This window comes from Ixodes scapularis, unplaced genomic scaffold (assembly GCF_016920785.2).
Source record: "Ixodes scapularis isolate PalLabHiFi unplaced genomic scaffold, ASM1692078v2 PGA_scaffold2__306_contigs__length_199485367, whole genome shotgun sequence".
NCBI classification, from domain to species: domain Eukaryota; kingdom Metazoa; phylum Arthropoda; class Arachnida; order Ixodida; family Ixodidae; genus Ixodes; species Ixodes scapularis.
The window spans coordinates 20,079,663-20,104,345 of NW_024609857.1; the positions used below are offsets into that span (position 1 = coordinate 20,079,663).

Sequence of the window (24,683 nt, forward strand, 5' to 3'; positions counted from 1 at the left end):
GTTACTAACCTAAATGGTGAATATTGTTGCCTGACGGTACCCTTTCTAAACGAAAATGCGAAAAAGCATTAATGTCATGTTCGCGCTAACAGTATCGCGTAGCGTGCGTATTGCAATCTCACAATATGCACAGTGCTCAACGACACTAAGGTATACATTGAAACGAAATGGACGAGCAAAACTCATCGCGAAATTTGCATTGTAAGCAGGAGAGAAAAAGACACGTTTTAAATTTAGAGTAAGCTTCTTCGTTGTATTATTATCACCAGTATTCCACGTAGGCTTATAAAATCCAAGCACATTCGGTCAGTTCATGTATAGTACAAAGATCCTGGAGTTTAAGAAAACAAATATTGAAGATGGTCCTCACGAATCAGAAATGGCGTACCCAGGGATACTTTTTTGTGGCATTTCTGAATAAAGGAGTGCGCGTGCACAGCTTAATTTGTGGTCAAAGTGCGAAACGCTGTATAAACACTTTTCGTAATATATATCGCCGTGGGTCACTCAAGTGTCTATCTCCTGAATGGCCACGACACCTTGTATACCAACTTATCCAGGTACCAAGGACTATGCTTCAAGCGTTGGCAGATGCGCTGCCTGTACCGACCTTATCTGTACGAGAGATGTAAAGTAAATGACTGAAATATAGCGATGACGAATGCACACGCGAAGTGTTACTTGTTTTAAATCTTTGCTTTATTAAGCTTACTGTTCGAAACGAGAGGACGTGCAGAGCGTGCAACTGCACTAGCAGCGTGTTCTTTGACGCTTGGGTAATTTTGCGAGAGTCCTTCGGGTATGGTGACTGCGGTCTGATTTCGGTCAAGGTATAAGAGCGAGGGCTCTCGGCTTCTGTTTGAGCGTGGCGCCACAGCCTCTTGCTGGACGCGCGTCGACCAACGATTAGTTTGTTACCCGTTCGCAAGTCCACGATCGGGCAGTATTTTGGTAAGAACTTCTCACCAACACACAAATGGGGAGAGAAGTTTTATCTCAGATGTGATTGTCCCGAGCCTCTCTTTGTTCCCCGGTGAGTTTCAGCCTCTGTACGGCAGCAGAACAACTTGAGAATTTGCAAAGGAAGCACGAGTCGTCGATCGCTTCAAACGTGAAATAGACGATCATAATTGCAACCCGAGTCCCACCTCGCTTCGCCGCGGCACTCGGTTTGTAGCAGAGACGATCAACTTTTGTTTTGTTTTTGCTACGGTAGCGAAAATACATGCAATGTATTCTTGTTTTATTCACGTCTGCGTACCACGCTTCACAGCAGACAAACCCAGTGATTCCCTTGCGCGGGCAGACGAACCGTCTGTGAGCGATATTCGAGCTCGCTCCGTGAGACGCTGTCGCCCTCCAGGTGACCAAAATTAGCACCCAAGAGCGCGTCTCCGACTGGTGTGTTTAAGCGTCCTATACTGCTCACACATCAAAAGTGTTCCCGAATCGGCGATAAGTGACGTCACAGAAGCAGGAGTGTCATGCTGTCTGATATCGCGATCCTGGCGGTTGGGCGTAGAAATGCTGAAGAAAAGCATGAGCGAACGCGAGTGTCGCTGTGGTCATGGCGTCCCAACTTCTGGCTGCGGAGGCTTCCGTGCACTGCCACACTGGAGAGCAATCTGCAGCAGAACAGGCGTCTGCCACACCCACCATAGCTACTGGGACGCCGACAGGATCGCGACCGGCGGCAACATAGCACGTTAATGACGTCATCGGGTTTAAATATTAGGACCATTTTTTTGGGTGCGGTAAATACACCAGTCAGAAACGAGTTCCAGGCACCATAGCCAGACTTTTGACGGAAACCAAAGCAGATACAAGATGAAAATCTGCGACGACAGCGATCATTGCGTGCGCAGGTCTTTTTCGCCAGCATTTCAACAACCAACCGCTAGGTTCGCGGCATTCGGCAGAATGTCCCGCCGTCTGATGTGACGTAATTTGCTCTTAGAAACAGTTTTCTAAGCATGGGCGGGATAGCAAGGTAAACGTATCAGTCGAAGGCGCGCATCGTACTTGCAAAAAACATGGAAAAAAAAATCAACGACACTAGCGACGTTTTCGCGAGCTTACGGAAGATGTCGCTAGTTGTCCAAGCGCGGTCTCCTAGCAACGCCAGCAGACGACTTTTCAGCACGCGGCCGATTTCCATAGTCTGTCAAACGGACACAGAGCGTCTCAACGAAACATTCGAGCGAAGCGTGTCGCCAACTCCGTGATTTATCGGGCGGCACTCGACGTTCTGACCTGGACACGAAACGTGCTAATCCAACAGCTTTGTGCGACGCTGACCGGTAAGTAGGTCTCTATCGATTCCCTCGGGTTGAATGACTCGTTGATTTATGCCTTGAAACCCGTCTTCGTCGCTATTCCGCGGAATCGAGGCAAAAAGAAACGCGCTGTCGAAAACGGAGTGGATGGGCGCTTGAGCATATACCTTGATTAATGTGTTTATCTGGTTAACCGTTTGAGCAGTGATTGATTAAAAAGCGCTCTGTATACTTCGATTAGAAATCAGTCAATAAAGGCCCAAGTTGTGTGTGCGTTTCCTGCGGAAATTTGTTGACGGACTCTAATATAAAATGCGCGCAATCTTCTGTGGATGAATCGGTGGGATGGTATATTCGTAAATTAGATAATTAGATAACAAAAGCTCTCAATCGCAGTATAAATCGCTGCATATATATATACATATATCAGTGTGTCGAACCGAAAAAAATACGGGTTCGGTTACGGTTCAGGTTCAGGTAAATTTATTTTGTTCCGGTTCAGCTCCGGTTCGATTAATTCGATCCGCGAACCGGTTCGCGAACCGGTTCGGGGCGCTGAACCGGTTTGCGAACCGGTTCGGAAATTATAAATGACAAATTGCAACATCAAAATAAATTACAAATGAAACATCTGAAATCAGCACATACGAAACGGGATACATCGTAGTGTAAGGCTCAGGGATTTCTACCAGGAATGGTTTCTTTATGTGCACTCAAAGGTTACCTCACCGACGTTTACGCATTCGGACTTCATCTAATTGGGTCCGACGCAGTAGCTGTAAAATCCGCGACCTCTTTGCAAACCCACTGACAAGTAGAACTCGCTAACTATCCCGCCACCTCGGCGTGTAAGCAATTGAAGGAACAGTGGGGAGAAAATACAGCTTTCTTTATTTGAACTAGCCTTCGGTAACTCAAATTAAACCCTTAAAGAAGTTTAAAAAAATCCCGTGACGCGATTTTTTTTTTTTTTTTTGTACAGCCTTTTAATTCTCTTTCTTCCGTGCAAGCCGCGACCAGCGCAATACTGGTTCCTACGTCAAGATTCATGGATGCAGCGTTTGTCAAGATTCATGGATGCAGCGTTTATATTCCTAAGACTGAGTGGAGAAGAAAAATATGTAAGCAAGGTGTGTGTTAGTTGACGGCACTTAAAAAACAAATGGCATTGATAGCACATTCATTGTCAACAGCGCGTGGCCGAATCGTTTTGACATGAGCCGGTAACCGTTATTTTTTTCCGGTTCAGTTCTGGTTCGGGTTCATCGCGATAACAATATAACGGTTCGGGTTCGGGTTCAGTTCCGGAAAAAATACCGGTTCGGTTCCGGTTTTCGGTTCGGTTCGGTTCCGGTTCGACACCCTGATATATATATATATATATATATATATTTTTTTTTTTTTTTTTTTTTTTTTTTATGCTGAAGAGAAATGACAAAATTTTCATTCCAGAGCGCAAAGTAACCGAATGCGCAGCTAAGGCGGCAGCCAATATCGTTTTCTTTTTTCATTTTTATTATTCTGCTTATACCAACTAAACTACCTGCAAAACGCTTGCATTTCTTCAGCCGTTGAAGAATGTCGGTTCTTTAGCCAGAGCAACTTGGCGACGAAGGTGTAGACAGAACTATAGCATGTCGCCAGCATTGTCATCTTAAAACTCTGTCATTTTTTTTTTTTTTTTTTAATGAAAGAGGCGTTGACATTTTTTTTATTTTGACGGTTTGAGCAGAGTCAAAGCCGTCGGGAGAAATTCGTCGCTTACTCGCACCATATTCACTCCATGGAGCAGTGGCGTAGCTAAAGCTGCCCCCCCCCCCCCCCCCCCCCCCCCCCCCTCTCCCGCTTAATCTTTTTTTTTTTTTTTTTTGGCTACGACATTGTTATGGAGTGCAGCCTTTATTCTGTAAGTTGTCCCGGGACTTCGTCATTATAGCTGAGAATATGCCATGTCTATAAATAATATTTACTCTTAATAAAGCCCTCATGCCATGGTGTCCTTTGATAAAGGGATAAACAAGCGAACTGGCACCTTACGTTTTAGCCATTTTTTCCCCTTGCTTTCGAGTAACCAGATCTGAAGCATTGCAACATTTGTCTTGCCAAATCATCATCATGCTGATTCTTAAAGAGACGAATAGCTTAGGTAGTTACTGTTTTATTTACAACCTGCGTGACTAGAACGAGTAGCCAGCTCAAAAGCATTGCAACATTTCTCCAGCCGAATCCTCATTATGCTGATTCTTAAGAAACGAATAGCTTAGGTAGTGACTGTTTTATTAATGGCAGAATTTGCGTGACTAGAAGCAGTAGCCATTCTAAACAAAATATAGTAACTGAAGCTCATATAAAAAGACATGTACTTGTTAGTGGTCGAGTACTGACTTTGCGAAGACCGGTCAGGAGCAATAAACCTAGGCCGCAAGAACAAAACAGTAAAAACAATGATACAATCATTTACCCATTTTAATTAAAGACACTCGTTGCTCTTTTACTAACCTTCAAAATTTGCCTTTTAGTTGTTTTACTACGTTTGCTTACCCTCTAATTATTCCTCTTTTGTCGAAAAAAGTCGTACATCGACCGAACGAAAGTTCCCAATACTTTCTTGACGATCTGCTATCCATACACAGTACAAGTTTACCGGAAATACGTAACCGATAGCGCTCGTTTGCTCGGCGTCTTAACTGAAAATGGTACCCTCATCTATGAAGTGAAGCGTGGCTATATTTCCGTTCTTCCAACGGAAAACAAAACTTTTTTTTTAATTATTATTATAATTTCTCTTTCAGGCTTTATGAACAAGTTGCTTGGCATATATACTCTCTCCTGCGTTCCGTTTTATTTTTAAGAAAGTACCGTCCGTATCTACAGGTATGGTCGTCCAGCTCGCAGCGATCTATCCGCCAACGCCAGCCGTCATATGAATACAGTGGCTCTTCGATTACTGATTCGCTCTCATTCTCGAGTTCGATCGCATTTATATGTACATATGTCGAGATATTTATACACATGTTTGTGTACACGAAATGCACGCTCGTGTTTCAGGTCGATAGTTGAAGCGGATGCGGGTTGATAGCAAACACCAGAACACTGTGCAACCGCACTCGGTATAGGCTCCTTGCACTGACGTCACATCGCACACTTTTGAACACCAAGTAAGAGGAGAAGAGGGAAGCTGCTTTTGTAACAATTTTGAGCGACAGGGTAAGCTTCTATAATCTTCTGGGGGGAGAATAGCGACGCCTGTACAAATCCGGGAGGTACAAAGGAGGGTCCTGATAAGAGGGGAGCTCCTTCTTCCCCTCTTCTTTGGAGGGCAACGGAAATGACGTCCTGTGCAAGGAGCCTATAGGTGGGCTCCTTGCACAGGGCGTCATTTCCGTTGCCCTCCAGAGAAGAGGGGAAGAAGGAGCTCCCCTCTTATCAGGATCCTCCTTTGTGCCTCTCGGATTTGCACAGGCGTCGCCATTCTCCTCCTAGAAGATTATAGAAGATTAACCTGTCACTCAAAATTCTTACAAAAGCAGCTTCCCTCTCCTCCTTTTACTTGGTGTTCAAATGTGTGCGATATGACGTCAGTGCAAGAAGCCTATGCTCCTTGCACTGACGTCACATCGCACACATTTGAACACCAAGTAAAAGGAGGAGAGAGAAGCTGCTTTTGTAAGAATTTTGAGTGACAGGTTAATCTATAATCTTTTGGGAGGAGAATGGCGACGCCTGTGCAAATCCGGGAGGCACAAAGGAGAATCCTGATAAGCGGGGAGCTCCTTCTTCCCCTCTTCTCTGGAGGGCAACGGAAATGACGTCCTGTGCAAGCCACGTATACATGAACTCAACTCTGTTACGTCATGACGTGGTGGTGGCGCATCGAGCGCACTTCCGGTCTGGGGCTGTGGGCGGAAGTCACCATGTGGGACATGCATTTCTGCGTTGTTTTGAAGGGAACCAGACAAAATTCTGCCTTCTCGTCAAGACGCTAGGGCTGGGGATGTACAAAAAGGGTCGAGAAAAGTTAGAATGTCAGTGTTCATGTGCTCGATTCGTCCGAAAACGTGGATATGTGCCGTGAAAGTGGAAAACCAGACGCCGTCGGACCACGATTGCTTGGGCGGGAAGCACTTTGGGTTGAATTCACGGATACTTGTGGTCATCAGATTTATTTGTTTTGTTCCAACATGAACGCGGGAAAACTGTCAAGTTGTACGGACCACTTCCGGACTACGTTCAGTGTGTCTTCAAGTCAAACGGTCGTGTTTTTTTTTTTTTTTTTTTTTTTGTAAACATGAGTTGGTCTATATATATATATATATATATACATATACACATAACGTGCACTTTGTATCCATTCGCGTCCAGGGAGTATCGGTTGTCCGATAGAAAAGGAAACCGTGTTTGTTTCTAGCAGCAAAAGTAGACGACGCGTAGCCGACCGCCCTGTCTCCACCCGAATGCAGCGCTAAGGGCCGGGACCCGCTGAAAGAGTTTCAAAGCGTACCGCCATCTGATTCGGAAGTTATATTACGGCGCCCGGAACGGTTTTCCGACCGGTGGGTCGAGGGTCCTCCCACATATCGAGGATGGCTCCGAAAGTGGAAACAAATGACGCCACGAAAGCCGGAGTGTCACGCTGTCGGCGATCCTGGCGGTTGGTCGTAGAAATGCTGGCGAAAAGCGCGAGAAGACGCGAGTGTCGCTGTCGTCGCGGCGTCCCAACTTCTGGCTACCAAAGCTAAAAAATTGGCTTGCTCTTTATGTTTATACAGCCTTGATGGAGATGCGCCTCAACGGGTAATCGGTCTCTTAGCTGTAGATGAGAAATTTAGCCACTGCAGCACAACCGCTAACCTGGGGTTTTTCACGTGCATCACGCAGTAGTGATCACACGAACGCGTGCCGGTACGAAACTCATCCAGATCGAAACGGGCGGGGGCGGCGGGGATCGAACCCAGGAGGTTCCCAGCGCAAGCTTTCGCTCCACGCTCCGAGCTGAGACGCGTTAGCCCACTCGGCCACTTCCTCCCCTGCTACCAAAGCTTCCGTGGAGTGGCGAGCTAAAGAGCGGCCTGCAGCGGAACAGGCATCTGCCGCTTCCAACGCCGTTGCTGTGATGCCGCCAGGATCGCGGCCGGCGGCAGCATGACGCCGCTATGATGTCATCAGGCGAAAATTGAGGGACCACTTTTTTCGACGCGGTGCGTTCCTTGTAACAGACGTCACTCGTCTCCCTGTGTTTGCGGGGCTTCGATGGCAGTGATTTTCCTTTCGTCAATTTTCGAAAATTGTTTAGAACTTTTTTAATGGGATAACGGTAAGTTCTATAACAGTGTAGTCTGGCCCTAACTACTTTAACGCCACAATTGGACTGAGACTGGGCATCCAGCGGTGCATAGCCTTTTTACGCAGCGAGAAAAACACGGTTTTCTTTCATCCCCATCATCCGGTAGGATCGTAGGTAGACAATTCTAGTTCTTGCGCATTTTAATAGATTTTACTGCCATATGTTTTCTTACTACCCAACATCGCTAAAGATCGAATGTTTCAAGTTAAGAAGAAACAAATTTCGTTAGGACCGCATGCGCACTCTTCAATATTTTGCTCGGTTTTCGTGTAGCCTGAATTGAAAATATCTATGGAATTGGATATATGTATATATATGTGTGGGTCTGTGTATGTGTGTGTGTATATATTAAGTTCTTGTTTTTATTTTACTTGTATATTAGTTTAATTTTTCCGATGCTAAACGCCAGCAAATATTAATAGCGACCACCTAAACAAATGCCCGTTTTATTGTTAGGCTGACGCGACCAGATTATACAGCGTCCAAAATATCAAAACCTTGCCTCAATATTGTCATAAGTAACAAATTATGACAAGTGAATAAGCGCCCATCCTCGAAATAATATCATCAAATTATACCATGACAAAGTAGGAACTTGAAGCACAAGAAAACTAGAAAGAAATATCGGAACACAGAGGAAAACATTGGTTCTGTAAATGAGGTTACTACAAATATCTTCAGTGAGGATGGCCCGGAAGATGGCTGAAGAGCACATTTATTTTCCTTGAAACTATTTATATATTTTGGGCTGCGAGTTTACTTAAAATCGAATACCAAAAAGCCATAAACGCGAAAAATTAACGTAGCTACGAATACTTCCACATGTGGCAAGGGTCTGCCATACATAATTTCATCATCATAGTTCATAATGCGTTCCATGTTCATCGTGCGACTTAGTGTTTCTAGTCTCTGAATCCTAATAAACGGTGCTGACCTCTAAGCTTTAAAGATGGCGGTAGGCAAGCAATGTCCAGCCCGCATTATAACGTTGGGGGGGGGGGGGGGGGGGGGGGGGGGGTCGGGTCGCTATGCCATCTGATCGTACGTCGTATTTTTTTTTAATACCCCGTAGAATTACACGCACGACTGTGACCCGCAATAAAGCGACATTGGCGTTCTTGCTCCTAAAAATGACTTTACCGCTGCATAGCCACTTTTCCCTTCATAGCGACTTTTGGAAGTTCTCTATATCTGCTATAATTGCGCCCGATGATGTCAATCTCGAATCGTCGTACAGTCACGCGAACCTGCGCCTAATGGGACGGGCTCGGTCGTCGAAACAAAGCCATCGCCGGTTGTGATGTTTTTTGTTTCGACCTACGAAAAACTCGAGCTCCAGAAGGACGTCGATATACGCATTCTGAGAGCTAAATTTAGCATTTAAAAATGAACGATCAATACTTCAATATTGGTGATTTCACAAAATGGCCACACCGGTCTTCTTACTTCTTATATATATCTTAATTATTGCATTAAATAGAGGAGAGAAAAACGTATTCGTTGATAACAGGTAGCATGAAATCGTTGATTATAATAACAGCCGTTGACATGGTTCGATTCTATTAGGTAGAAATTAATCATTAAACCTCGTTATCACATTTTGGGACACCAAATTTACTCAGAAAAATGCAAGGTTCGCGTCCGTGTTCAGTCGATCTGACAGCAGCTTACTCGCGAGAGAGCCCCCTGATTTACGTGTCATTAAATCAGGTGTATGAATGGTTCGCGGTTCTGATAAGGTTCCTTCCAACATTCGGGAGTAATAATAGAGTGTTCTACCTACCGATAACCCTACGCGCGGCCGCGCGTGGCGCTAACCGCATGCGTTATCGGCTCCCTTGGGTGAACGAGGATAATTTCGGGATATCGGGACTTTTGGGAATATCGAGCGACCATTGATTGTCTTTGTCTTGAATAGACTGATTACAAATGAGATTAAGCGCATATATACCTTTTCCTTTTTTTTCCTTTTTTATATATTCGTTTTTGTTTTTTTTTTTAGAGTGGGCGTTTTACGGCAGTGTCTTATCATACAATAGTTGCCTTACCTTCCGAAAAATTATTTCATATAACTTTTTTTATTATTTGCTGAAATTTTAAACGCCATCAGTGGGAATTGCTGGAACCTACCACATCGCCGAAACCGGCCTAGCTGAATTCTGATGTACCGCCTACATTCACCCTTATGCTGACAGCGCGGTGGCAGCTACGTGCTCGTTGAACCACTCATACATACATCGCTTTGCCAAGGTGATCATGCACTTGCCCAGGCACTTCGGTGGCTCCGAGGCGAGAGCGCTGGCCTACGGATCCCATGTGGCGGGTTCGAATCCCGGCCGAGGTGCCCGCAATCTGACGGAGGCTTATTGCGGAAAAGGCGCCGTGTAACCGAGCTTTGGTTGTACCTCAAAAGATCCCTAGGTGGTCCAAATTAATCCTCAGTCCTCCGCTGGGGCGTGCCAGATGCCCGTCGTTGGTTTTGCACGTAAAAATCCCAAATTTGATGCACTCGCCCCCATACACAACACGCAGAGAGAGAGAAAGAGAGAGAGGAGTCACGTGACGAAAGGAAGGCCGTTGATTGGTCCAGCGAGCCAGTAGCTCGCTCCTTATACTGTCAGCTTGAGGGTGAACGAAGTATATAAAAGTGTATTTTGAGTCGATACCCTTACCTTACCGTTATCGGGTATCGTAAGGGTATTGTAAAAAACGGTCAAAGTCCCCTACCCCCCCCCCCCCCCCCTTTTATCTGACAAGTTAGGTTCAGTGTCATTGCCGTCTACAGAGCGAAAAAGTGCTATATTAAGCCGAAGGGTCACATTGTTCATACGCCATACAAACGGTCCTTTCACATGACACGCCATACAAACGATTCTGCTGACGCTGTCCGAGACATGTTTCTTGTATGACGGTCCTTTTACATTGGTGATCCAGACACTGTCTGCAGAGATGGTCTAATCACACATATGCATGAAGCGAACGTGATTGCAACATGTCTGGAGCGCGCATGTGCAGAAAGTTTATACATGCCTGCAGCGACACAGTGACTCTTGTATTATGAGCAGTGTTACCAAGGCGCTGCTATTCTTGCGCGATAACGTTTCCTGTTTCCGCTCCCCTCACCAGTGTCGCCCTTTTGCCATTCGATTGCAGAGTAGCTGCATGTACTACGCTTGCGGAACATCTATTTACTTACTCTGGTCGATGGGAGCGGAGCATGTACAGTGACTCTAGTCGATGGCAGCGCTATATACTCTTTCATGAAATCTGAGAGTTGACTTTCCCGCAGAACACGTGGACAGCGAATCGCAGCTAGCAAAAGAGGGATCGCAGCAAATGACGATGGTGGAAAGAGGATTAAAGGGGCCATGAAACGAATTTTTGGCCGGGATAAATTATTTTAAAGTGGGATTTTATTAATCGTACATTGTTTAGTGGGTCAAAAGAAAAAGGGTAGAAACTCAAATGCCAGCTTTTCGGTACGAGCATTTGAAAATATAGCGGACTATTTTGTATCTCATCTCCTTCGAAAGCTCTCCGCCTTTTCACTATGATACATCCTCGGTTCCCAAAACACGTCAGCGGTGCCAAAACGACGGCAGCCGGCCCCAGCCCACGCACTGGACACGAGGACTGCGTCACTCGGACGTATGCGCTCGTCAACAATCAGTCCGTTGACGAATATTTGGATTCGTGTTCGTGGCCAATGAGTGCCCTGACGCTGACGGAACGTATCGCCCCTTCCGAATGACAAGTTTAACCTGAAGTGGGTCGCCTTGTGCTGGTCCTCCCGGCGGCAGCTCCTCAGCAGTACGAGCAGCAGCCTCACCCTCAGCTGCAGTAAACCCTGCTGCTGGTGGCGACAGCTCACACGATTCTCTTGTGACAGGCTGAATGGGCACCACTGCTGGTGGTGTCGCACCAAAGGAACGTCTCTGGATGTGATCCGCGTGTCTGCAGATTTCTCCAACAGTCGTTTCAATCAGCCAATATCGAAGCCCTGGCTACTTGCGTAGAGTTCCTTCTAGTCACCTTCCCGCGAATTAAAGGCGAAGGCCGGTTATCCTTCAACAAAATTGCGTGAGGACGTCGCTTGTTGCCCCTGTTCCTCTCCTTTAATTCCACTCCGTTTTACCAGTCGGAAACGTAACCGTGGCGTGCTGCTTGTAGAGCAACCTTATCGGTCTTACCAGCAAGCTACCGACCTTGGATTTTCGCAGCGCTCGTTTGAGTTCGCAGACCATGCGCTCGGCCTGATCATTGGTCGCTGAGTGGTAGGGTGCTCTTGTCACCGTCGTCATTTCGTTGGTAAAGGTTTAGTACTTTCCTTGGCACAAAAACATTTCCATTATCCGATACAACCTTCCGCTGCAGTCCAGAAGTTGCGAAGATAGCCCTAAGTCCCTATATAACAGCCCTGGAGGTTGCTGATGTTATGACTCTCAGTTCAAGCCATTTCGTATGCGCGTCGACACCCACGAGGAACATGTGTCCATCAATTGAACCTACAAAATCGACGTGAACGGTGTGTTACTGCTGAGATTCATGCTCCCAGATAGGCACTTTCAACGGAACAGGTCTGGATTCTTGGCAGACCATGCAGGCTCCGACTTCACGCTCAATGTCTTTGTCGATTACAGGCCACCATAAATAACGCCTGGCTGACATTTTCATTCATAAGATGCACTTCTGTGCAGCATGGAGCAGTTCTCTGGTTTCAGGGCGTACTAATGACGGGACGACCACTTTTGACTCCCAAATGACGCATCCTCGTTGGGTTGAAAGCTCTGCATTTTTTCTCGTATGAAAAAAAACAAGTCCCCTTTGAGGCGATTCAGATTTCTCTGCTGCAAAGATTTGAAGATTTGAGAGTTTTGCAGTGCCACACCTGTAATTCGTTAAGCCGTGATAGCTGACGCCGGTAGTGCCTCGATCATCTGCATGTCCCCGGAAGGACACGGTTTGCCCTCACTGTCATGTAATGTGAGCCGACTCAGAACGTCGGCATTCTGGTGTTGTTGTTGTTATTTTTCTTCTACCAGGGTGATACACCAGTTTATAATCATAGGTAGCCAGCTTCACGCACCACCGCATCATACGCGGAGACAAAACATTTGCGGTACTGGCTTGAGCGCACCCAGAAGGCCGAGCAGCAGCGAACTCGCAGACCTTTCTTCGAGGGTATGGGATTCTGATCGACGGTGTCGATGCGCTGTTTACCGTATCATCTCATGACTGCTTCAATAAAACGGGCGTCACATAGTTCACTCCAGGTTGCCTTCGTAAAAAATAAAAGAAGTTTGGCTCCTCGAAGAGTCTATGCACACTGTGCGCGCCAGTGTGCCTTCATTTTGCTTTTGATTGCGTTTTTTTTTTTTTTTTTTTCTTTTTTTGAAGGGACCGCGGGGGGGGGGGGGGGGGGGGGGGGGGGGGGGACGTAAGTAGTAATTTCAAACCGTTAGTAGAACGTTCGAAATTCGCTACGGAGGCCTTGAAGACATTTTTAACTCTCGATTTTGTATAGCCTATTGCCTAATCAATAGAATAAACGTAACTAAAAATATTATCGTAGAGAAAAAAAATCGAGACAAGCATATTATAGAACAGTGAAGAGGTGCGTACTCGCATTTACGTGCCCTGTTGGAGTGGTCACGCTCGATGAAAAATAACACCGAAGCAAAAAAAAAAATGTCTACGAAGATTTAAAAAAATACTCATCTTCGATTTTCTTTATCTTGTGCCGCTTATTATGAACAATATGGGTGTCTAGCCTCATTGAACACATGTTGTATTATGTGATTGCTGAAGTGGACGCAGCCCTACAAGGGAGCCCCTTTTTTTAGTTTGCACGGGTCAGTGCTCTACACGAAAATCGATTTCAACTTCCACCTTTATCAAATTCATACGTGTATTTGTTTTATTTCATTTTTGCTTTTAGGACGCCGTTGATGGCTAAAGAAAGCGTTCATAGATTAAGAGTGGGAGTATGGTATACAGGACAATCTATAGTACACAGCGTTCAAAACGGTTGCATTACAGAACAGTGAACTAGAATAAAATTGTGCATCTATATCCGCTTTCTCCTAAAGAAAAAAGCAAGTTTTGCACATTGTTCATACGCGCCGAGAAGTAGTTCTTACGAGATTAGCTTATCGGAGGAAAAAGTGAAGGTCTTGGCGTTTGGAATGGGTACGTCTTAATAAGATAATATATATCTAATCTATAATTCACCTACGTATATCTTAATTCTCAACATAAAGAAGGAAATCAGTAATGCCTCACTAGAAGCCGGACTCCTTTTACTACGGTTCTTAAAGTTTGAAACTGGCATAGTGGTCATGCTTGATACCGACGCCGACGCCGCTCAACCTGAAAACGGTCGCCTAAGAGCTGCACTCAAAAACGAATAACATAATACATGCTTACTTCGAGCAAATTATTATTTGAGATCTGAGCTTAGGTGGCATATTACGTATAAGGGGGCATGGTACAAAACAAGCCAAATAAATCAGCGCCTGCTCGCAGGGACCTAAATATTATCATGAAAGTACTATTTTAGTGCTCAATTTTATCTTATGAAGCTTACAGGCATAGCTTCGTTCCCGCGAAAAATTATAACACCTTTGACATTTCATATGCCGGGCTTTGATGAAGACGACCGTATCGCCTGAGGGTCGTACTTGTGGAGCTATCTCCCGATAGGCGCAGCAAGCGCTCGTAACTGCGTCGTGTGCCTTCGACCAAGTACTCGCTGCTTTCATCGCTAGATGGCGCTACAAAAAAAACTCTCGTAAAGGTCCTTTATCCTAGGAAAAGTGGCGCCATTCTTGAACAGCCAGTCGTCCCGTGACATTCTGCTTTCGGTTTTGGACTTCCGGTCGCCATTACTTTCCCAAGCTGTTGCTACTCCGCAGCTGACGGGCTGCCGCGCCCATGGGAAAGTCGGCCGAAGAGCCTTTCAGTGTTCCTTCTGGAACGGAAATTGTACCTCGGAGGAAGATTTTTGCTTCACCGAATCGCTCGGAAAGATTTCAACCCAACGGGATGCGCAAAGTTATGCGATGCAGGTGCTCTGTATAAAGCTCACCAGAATGCAAAAAGACAGCTGTTTAGAGGGAGCGATGTTAGAGTGATCACAACACTGCCGACTTGGCAGGCACGGACGCCCGTGGAAGAAGCGTCGTTCAAAACTGCCTGCTCTTGCTCGTGCTTGGAGCATCGGTGTCGCTCCCAATTACGGGTGCGTGCGGAGGTGCGGAGGACGCTCGCTCGTCAAGTGTGGATGTGCTCGCGTACCATGCTTTTTTTATTTATTTATACACACTGCCGGCTGCTATTTGGCAGCCAAGGCAGGAGAGGGCACACAGGGCAACACACAAGAAGAAAACCGCATTACACGCTAGTGAAAAAGAAAAAAAAAAAAGCATCTAGAACTGCATATCTAAGAAATAACGCTGTAATGATGAGGCAAATTCCTGAACGGACGAGACATTGGTAATGTTGTCAACGTAGTTTTTTAAACATTGGATTCTGCTGTAAGGTTACCACAATTATGTTGGACTGCTTGTGTCGTGTGTGACGGTATATGTTATATTGCATAAATCTGTCGAATGAAAGGCGAGATGAGTCATGTACAATGGTATACAAAAGCTTTAGACGATTAATTTCGCGCCGGGTTGAAAGAAGCTCAATTTTCGACGCATTGTGCAAGTTAGTGATAGAGCTCATTCTTCTGTATTCGTTGTAAATGAAGCGCAGTACTTTCTTCTGTACCCCCTTGAGTCGATCAATATTAAGTTTAGTCGCAGGGTCCCAAACAACATCTGCGTATTCTAAAACAGGTCGTATTGCTGTCGTGTAGATTGCAAGCTTAGTTGCAGGGGTACAGTGCTTCAGCTGCCTCTTCAATAACCATAGCTTTGCTGATGCCTTCTGAGCAGTCCAGGATATGTGGCTATTCCAACTGAGGTTCGAGAAGATAATGACAGCTAAGTATTTTAATTCGTACACAACTTGTAAAGGGGAGTTTTGCATAATAAAGTTAAATTCCAAGGGTGACCTTTTGCGCGTTACTCTCATTTGTACACTTTTCGAGCTGTTTAGCAGCATTTGCCATTCGTTACACCATTGAGAAATTAAACACAGGCCCTTGTTTAAATTAAGTTGGTCATTGCTTCATGATATTTCAGTAAAAAGCACATAGTCATCTGCAAAAAACCGGCAGTGTATACGTTCATCAACCGTCAAATCGTTTAGAAAAACAAGAAAGAGCAGTGGGCCCAACACTTTGTTTCGCATAGAGTTCATAAGCTTGCAACGCTCTCGCGGCTGAGGACGCGAGCACGTGGATGTATCTATACCCCGATTAAACAAAAGTGCGAGTGAAGTCAGTGCGACGAGCACGAGTATGCTTTATCTCCACTCATTAAAAATGAGTAGTGAATCATCTGAAAAACTGGAGAACATAATTGCAATTTAGCGGTTTGATATGATGATTAAGAACGATATGGGATTCCTGTGTGAAGCCGAAGGGTGAACAGACTTTCACGAGACACTGACAAATAATGCAACTCGCTAGGGACGATTGGAGCGATTATCCGAAGCACTTTTGGGATCCACGGTTGGAGGAACAAATCTAGAGCGGCTTCAGAGTGGTCGGATGCGAGTGCGGGCTCTAAATGAGGTCATTGCCACACTTATATGACGAAAAAAGTCCACACGATCGGCATCGCACCGCTCCAGACCGAGACGTCGAGACGCTTGGGAACATCCAGAGGGCGCCTCCGTTGCAAACCGGAAGTTAGAGGTAGGGTAAAGAGGGGTTTTTGGAGGAGGAGGGAAGAGAATGCGCCAATTTTCCCAGATACGGGGGCTTTAAAATCTCGGTCGCCTCGGCTTTCTACGTCGGAGTTCACTGACGTTGTCAGGGACCTAGTAGCAATTTTTCACAGGAAGGAAGATGCGTGTTGAAATTTCACAAAATAAAATTCATCACTAAAATGCTACTTTTGTAAAAGGTGTCTAGCTCTGTGTGCAGACTTAAATGTTTTCCGGCTCGTTTTACGGTCAGACCCTCTATTTCCCCAACCTTAAAACATTTTAGGTTGGATTTAGTATTTGCTACTATGCATATAGTTGAATCCGTCAATTATTATTTTGCAATCACACACATATTCCCATACTATGCATAAAGTTTATTCTGTCAGTTATTGTTTTTCACTCACACAAATATTCCCATCCCAACAAAGATGGGCATGTGCACGCTATCACACAGATAGCAATGACAAAATCAGTATGTTGTTCCTTCACGAACACATGTCAACTCCCTCTCTTACAGGACCACCGCTCTTCCCCAAACATGGGCACCGGTCAAAGCGCTGCGCACGTCACCAGTTCGTCAGTGAGCACCCGCTACCCCTCGGCGACCTACCTCAACCTCGAGCCCCGCAGTCAGTCCGAGCTACTGTGGCCGGTAGAACCACGTCCCGTAGCGTCCCCGCCTCCGCGACCAGCGAGCCGGGACGTCCCGTCGCCACCTTCGCCTTCTAAGGCCACCCGTGTGCCTCTCGTGCAGACCGTGCACGTACAGGAAGGCCACGCGCAAGACAGCAACGGTCAACGCCACCACTCTGTGAGAGCCGACAGCCCCATGCCAAAAACCCAGCTCGACCAGCCCATGCTCCGGTGGGACGAAGAGAGAGGTCCAGTCCTGGACCTGGACATGGCCTCTGGACACTCGGCACATCGGGAGGACCTGGACAGCCAGATACGTGAAATCGAAGAGAACACGGACGGTATCCTCGAAGACATCGAAGACGAGTGCTTCGACAGTCAGGTCGAAGAGCAGACGACGACGACAACTACGACCGTCAGTCTTCTGGGAGTTCCTGCGGTCAATGGAAGAGGTGCCGTGCCAGCTTCCAACTTTTTGCCACGGGGGGATAATAAGTTTGACAAGAAGGTGTTTGTGGACAAGGAAGGGTTCTTGCCTTTGGGAAGGCCTCAGCTTCCTCCGACGAGGTCGACACATACCAGGAGAGCCTCCGTGCCCAGAGAAAACGCGCTGAGGAACAAGCACCGCAAGTTTCTCAGTCGAACCACGGTGCCGGACGCACGAGGCCCTCAGCAACCGGGTGCTACCACCGTTGTGAACAGGATTCGAGAACAAGCGCAGAGGCGACTGAACACCACCCAGCTGTCCATGATGACGCATCAGTCCAGGAGACAAGATGCCGAGCTGTGGTCACCTGATCCCGTGAGATCATTGGTTTTCTTTAAGCTTTACTTTGAACATGCATATGCATATAGCTTCGGCATCAGACACTAATCGAGATGTCAACCCTTGTCGAGAAATATAAAAAAAAATAAAAAAAGACAGAGAGAGAGAGAGGGATAAAGTAAACATAAATAATTTCTTGATGCACCGACGTGGTGCCTATATTACCTGTGCAAATGATCACAGTTATTCAGATATAACACTTCTGGTCACGTCGATGCGTAGCCACAAGCATCAGCATCTGTGTCGAAATCAATACAACACCGACGATGACCTTGCCTTGAAGAACAAATGCAAGGAAGGTTCCGGGCCGCTCCCCGTTTATCACAGACACCAGTGATTTGCTGTTGTTTGCCCTGTCGGCGCCTCCCCCTAGTGTAAGCCCTGTAGAAGGACTTTACCCTCGCTAAAATCTCTCTACAGCTACATTTAGAGTGTCGGCATCCCTTTCCCATCTGTCTAACGCCCTCATGGCGGTCATTTGTTCGTTCGAGTCAAGTGACGAGTATATACGCGCCACTGGCTCATGGGCGCCCGCCATTTTGTTGGAAACAAAATTGCGAACTTTGTAAGTTCTTGCACATCTTTCATGTCATGCTTAGTTTTTTTCCGATAAGGCAATGATGACCTTATGTTATTTTTTATGCTATAAACCAGTGGTTCTCAACCCTTGATGTTTCGCGGACCTCTTGTGGATTGGTGGAGATAATGGAGGACCCCGTTCGTGGTGAGGGGAAAGGAAATATATAGGTTAATTATGATAGCGATTTAATAAATGAATATAACTAAGGGCTAGTGTGAAAAAGATTTCTCTTATTTACATATACACAATAAAACCCACCCGAAAATTGCAACGTTTTTTCTCAATCTGAAAAAAGACAATTTTTATTGCCGGGCTTGACTGATGGGGCTGGGCTTCGTGGACCCCTAGAACGCCTTCGCGGACCCCAAAGGGTCCGCGGACCCCCATTTGAGAACCATTGCTATGAACCATTATTATTAGGCATATATAGGCGATGCGCTGTCCTAAAGCTGCGGCTTTTTTGCAGGAATTTGAAGGCAGCTTGGATTTCGAAAAATATCGCCGAGCGAACTCAAGGATGTCGGTAAGTTTTGATTTCCCCACCTTGTTCACATTTGTTGTAACCTCTATGCTCCTTTTATTTGTTGCTCATCTATTTGTTATGTCCGACTTTATTTCAGCAGGAACATGTAGCTACGGAATCTCACTGTAAGCAATCTTATTTTATTATAAAGACAGGCATGCAGCCGAGAACTCGAGATGTTGCCAAAGACTTAAGGCACAAACAAAATGAACATTACTTTGCAGTTCTTGGGATCACATGTTTAAACCATCTACTTCAAATAAACAAAAACTTAAACTATTTAGAAAGTATGTGATTAATCCAAAGCTCGCTTGGCGATTCTCGGATTGTTTGTCTCTAACTCGTTAAGAATTTGACTGCACGTGTTATCTGTGTGCTGCTTTGTTTACTTAATCGGTATGTTTTTTTTTTTGTTTTTTTTTTATAGTGTTGGAAACTGGTCCCCAAAATAAAGAAAGTCCTCACCAATGGCGACTGAATTCCAACGAAACCGGATCGAAAGTTCACCAGCCGACGTTGGTATTGATTTTGTTTTCTCCGGATATCTGTTTTTTATTATTATTAAATGCTCGCTCGATTGCTCCGGATTCAGTAGGGTGTAATCAAACTTTGTTCCTGGCCCGTGAATGTCGATCGAAGTCCATTGGGGAAATCGTGAATTGCTTGCCGAGTGAAAGGTGTCCTTGCAGCGCCTATAGCTTTGGAGCAGTGAACAGGAGGCGCTTCGGTCGGCCGCTAGTCAGCGCGGCTGGTGGTCAAAATGGGCAGCTTTCGGGAAGGCCTTACCGCCGAACGATTGGATACAAGCACTGCGTCAATGTCCGGCAGGACACTCGGAGATTCGAGCTCGAGATCCGGCCACAAAGGATTGCGACCGTGGGCCGTCTCAAATTCGCAAAGATCCTACTTATGATGGCGCCAATCAATCGTCTGCCTTTCATCGCCTGAACCTCGTGGGCTACCTGGGGACCCAAAGCGTCGGAACAAGTTGCCCGCATGCTAAATCTAAATCGCCCATCGTCATTTCCACCGCGAGGGGTTCAGGTGCAATTGGCCACGCGTGAGCGGTGCTCCGCCGCTGATGAAAGCAGATAAAAGGCCCTCGCAGCGAGGGCTTTTTGAATCGCGGCGCTGGCGATAACAGTTAATAATAATAATAAAGGACTACGTTTTGTTGAACCAGTGCGTTGTGTTATTATGCGAGATGGGCAACAGCAAGGGAAATCCTACAACCTTCTCCATGCACGTCGTGGGAGTACGGGCGGGGAACGTGATCACGGGTGCAAAACGGACGGTTAATTAACCCAACGAACACGTGCACTCTAATAATAAAATATATGTGTGTTAACATTCCTTGGAAACACTAAGACAGCCATCGTGGCAAAACAATAAAAGTATCCAAGCGAATCACAAAGCCATCATTGCATTTGAAAAATGCGATGTGCGCAGAAGGGACAAACGATGAAGTGAAACGGCACACTTTTTGTACCTTTTCAGATGGAACTTTTCTAATTTAATCTAATTTTGAGCTTCGTCATTTGCTCTTTAGGGGCTTTAGCAAACTCTTAGCGTGTTTCTCGTGCCGGGCTGGTGGAGCCTTGGAAGCACGCTTTTAAGCGCGAGCCCCGATGTCATGGTATTACTCCGGGCGCGCGCTTAAAAGCATTCCTCAAAGGCTCCAGCAGTGCGGTACACGCAGAACACTGTAACGGTTCGCTAAAAGTCCCTATTAAAACCCGTCTTGAAATTAAGAGACTGGCGGTCATCCATTCGCTGAGTGATCCAGGTTAGTTATAACGTGTCATTTTGTGTTTGCCCAACGTTTCGCAATCATCTCCTTATCTGGGTCTCATTTTTCTTATCTTTTCTTTTTCTTTTTACAGGGGCCACACCAATTTTTTAAAGCCTTTGGAATATGACTTGACGGAAGAGCTTATCCTGGAAGACATAGAGAAAGAATTTTCCTAGCCTAACAACCTTCCAGGACCTGGAGCCGTTTTAGACGAATACACTTTCTTTCAGCCCTTTTAGTACTTCCATCTAAAAGTTTATTAAACATTTTTTGGATGGGCTCAACTTATATGCATCGACCAACCTCACCCTACACTTGCTGCCCTGCTTCCAGAGGTCAAGAGAGATAAAACGGAACCACGCGCGATCGATGAGTCATCCGGCCCCTCTGGTTGGTCACCCATGACGTCAAAAAATATAATAAATTCGACACCATTTTTAGCGCCACCAAACCCTGACATCGTGTACGTCCGTCCGTAACGGCTGGAAAGCTAAATTTAGAGGAAAATTAGAGTCTAGTTTTACATCAAGTTAATTAAAAAAGAATTGACTTGAAAGCAGTGCCGCAGTGATGCAGACCGAGCTGGGCGGACGTCTAAAGAGGTGCAAAGGGTCAGCGATGGTGGTACCGCGCTGTGAGAATTGCGCTCCCTAGCTCCTGGATGATTAGCCTCACAATACCCTAGATGCGCTTGCCTACACCTTCCTGACGTAAAAAGAAATCAAAAATAAAGTAAGGCTCTTATACTGCTCGTATATAGGAAAACTAGGATTACTTACGCGTCGCAGATTCAGCCTCGTGCTGCTGTTTAACGCCGATCATCCCGATGACAGCCATTTTGATAGGCGCCAGTGCGCTCCCTATAGGTCATGAAAGTTGCGAATTGCATTCCATCCCATTTGATAGCCGCCCGAGAGGAGGCAGGCATGGTTTTTTGTGTTTTTTTTTCCTCTTCCCTTCTATCGGATGGCCGAAGTATTCAAACCCAGATCCAATGCAACACAGACAGCATTGCTCCTCCAACAGTGACTCTCTGAATTGAAAGAAAATTCAGATATCTATTCAGGGTTAGGGCTTAAAGGGCCTCTGAAGTGCCCGCCAGTGCCCTGTGACGTAACAGTGTACCGCAAGGTGTCGGGGCGGTCAGAAGAGAGGCATTGACCTACGTCACTAAAAGTGGATTCACCGGAAGTCACGTGAGTTTCACTCCTCGTGCTCTCCGCGACCGTGCCTAAGAATTTTTTTTTTTTTTTTTATTCTGGTTTTCTCCACGAGTGATCGTAGAAAACGAAATTTCAGTTCAACTAGCTTTTTGTCGCTGCACCGTTGGTTAGTTTGCGTGCCGTAAAATTTGAGGACGCAGAGTCAGTGGATTGACGTGATGGAGGTCAATGATGAAAGCGTTCCGAGTACAAGCCAGTGTGCGAGTGCATGCCATCAGTCCGATGATACAGAACTACACTGGGCACACACCAGGCTACCGAGTTTTAACAAAAAATTTAGAACGCTCGCAGGAATTAGGATTGCTACCATACGACACGCCCGATCGCATTGCTGAAGGTCACGGTGTAAGATAACACTCTTCAGGTGAGGACAGCGCGCTCCTCGCGCAGTGCAGATAAAGTTCGCTTTTCACTCTCTCTTTCTCTCTCTCACTATGGTTTCAAGCGGCGCCGGCAGATGACTCGTCGACCCGTGGGCACGGTAAAGACGGCTCGTGCCGCCTCATGCTCCACACGCGCAGAGCTCCAGCGAGGTTGTCGCTCGCGCACAAAGACCACGGTGTACCGGGGTGTCGTGGCAACGAGATGACTTTTTTCGCTCTCACACAGTTTCGCCGTTTGGCCGCCGGCGACACTGTCAGCCGCGGGTACGGTGGCCGCGGAATAATGCAGCCTTTCGGGTGCCCATCGAACGAACACTATCTGATTCCTCGCGCCGCGCGTTCAGCCCCGCCGTGTCCTCACCTAAAGAGTGTATCTTACACCGTGTTGAAGGTTCAGACACCGATGTCGTTGAATCATCTGATACTCTCTAGGCTGAAGATGCCTGCCATCTAGAGAATACAAACTCGTGAGTGCACCGAGTACAAGTAAACGTCGAGCCTAGAGTACGTGTTTTGTCTAGAACATGAGTAGAACTTGTTTACTAGGTTCACTGACTCCTCTTCTTCTACTTTTACAGGAACATTAGGCGATGAAAAGCAAATAAAAGAAACCTTGTCTGCCTTGATTGCTCGCGGAGGTGCGGAGAATAACAAAAATATAAACAAATACTACACGCGGTCGCGGTTAGCACGAGGAGCGGTAGAACTCACGTAACTTCCGGCGATGCCTCCCTTCTGACCGCCCCGACACCTTGCGGTACATTGTTACGTCACAGTGCACTGGCGGGCACTTTGAATTGGGCTTCGCATTTCTATTTTTTTATAAAAAATCTATGCAACTGTAAAGTTAAACAATTTTTCGGCGATGTCCGGATACCCCATTTTAACGCCTAGCATGAAAAAAAAAAAAAAAAAAAATTGGCGTGTCAGAGGCTTTTTAAACACGTTCGGTGCGCTAAGAGTTATTTTCGGCTGACTCCTCACATGCTGATACTTCCATGTTCAGAATTCAAAATAAACAAACTTGCTGCAAAAAAAAAAAATTCTTGTTTTGGGACAACGCGGAACAAGCAACGACATTCCGCTCAAAGTGTACGCTGGGCGATACGCTGGGATGTCAGAATTAAGGGCGGTCCCAAGTTTTCTCGAGACATTGCGGCACGTGCACGCAATTAATGGGCGAAGCACTCCGCGTTTTTTTTTTGTTTTTTTTTATCACTCAGCAAGCCTGTTTAAGCAAGCGCATAGCTTTTCTCTGAATCACAAGCGGCTGGCAGCTCGTGCGAGCCGTGCTTGGTGGCCGTTTCGAATTACCCAAGCCCGCGTATACGCCTACGAAGGACGAGATAAAACATTTCAACTGAACCCTTCTTGAAACGATAGACACTTGGTTTAACGTGCTCTAATCGTGACGGCATGACACAGACTCTGCGAACACTAACAGACCAATAGAATCTTATGGGACAAAAACAAAACATATACAGCTACTAACAATAGAAAGAAGAAAAAACAAAATAAAAACACTGAATCGTGTAGCGCAAGGCGCCTTGTTATTGGCTGAAGCTGAGCATGTTGGTTCACGAAGCATGAAAGATCCCCGGGTTGAAGTCATCTTCCGCTACGTTGATGATTTTTTAATACTTTGCAACACGGAGGTAGAAGAACAAAACAACGGTTGCCGCGAGCATGTCATGAGGTGCTTTGAACAGAGCTGCTCAGGACTTGAGTTCACTCATGAACTACCCGTAAACAAATCTATCAGATTCCTCGATCTTGCCTTAGACTTTAAAGAAGACCACGTCTGCTGGCGATACCAAGCTCGATCCTGCAAAGCGTTCCTTCCATTCGAATCTGGACACTCAAAGAACGTGAAACGTGGGGTCGCCACCACGGCACTAACATCTGCCTTAAAGAAGTCTTGCGAACACCAGATCCAGAAGAGTTTCGACACTCAGATATCCAGGCTACTTGATGCTGGGTATCCGGAAACGCTACTGGTATCAATATGTGAAAAGATCTCCCAGAAGTTGAAGCGCGGACAGGAAGGCACCGAGCAAACAACAAAGAAAAAGAATGCAAGTCCCATAGTGGTAGCACCATATCTCCATGGCATCACTCACCGACTAAAAAAGATCGCTGGCCGGCAAGGGGTCCAAGTGATAAGCTCCGCGCCAAACAAAGGGTATTCAATGTGCGGCAGGGTAAACGAAGACCAACGTAGGCACCAAGAGGAATGTAACATCGCACACAAAACAAAGTACGCCCAATGTCAAAAAGAGGTCA

At 46.1% G+C, this 24,683-nt stretch overlaps 1 protein-coding gene across 3 annotated transcripts; it reads left to right on the forward strand.

Moving 5' to 3' along the window:
- The first annotated feature begins 2,150 nt into the window (after nucleotides 1-2,150).
- LOC8031794 lies at nucleotides 2,151-21,078 on the forward strand. 3 transcript variants are annotated; one of them, XM_002407298.4, is made up of 6 exons: nucleotides 2,151-2,300; nucleotides 16,958-17,875; nucleotides 18,946-19,002; nucleotides 19,100-19,127; nucleotides 19,430-19,517; nucleotides 20,886-21,078. In XM_002407298.4, the coding sequence occupies exons 2-6, from the start codon at nucleotides 16,979-16,981 to the stop codon at nucleotides 20,968-20,970; spliced, it is 1,155 nt and encodes a 384-aa protein (XP_002407342.3). In that variant the 5' UTR covers nucleotides 2,151-2,300; nucleotides 16,958-16,978; the 3' UTR covers nucleotides 20,971-21,078. The 3 variants fall into 3 exon arrangements, with proteins under 3 accessions (XP_002407342.3, XP_029836548.2, XP_042147694.1); XM_029980688.2 differs by having other exon boundaries at nucleotides 2,172-2,300; nucleotides 19,430-19,521; XM_042291760.1 differs by having other exon boundaries at nucleotides 2,172-2,300; nucleotides 19,103-19,127.
- Nucleotides 21,079-24,683: the final 3,605 nt, after the last annotated feature.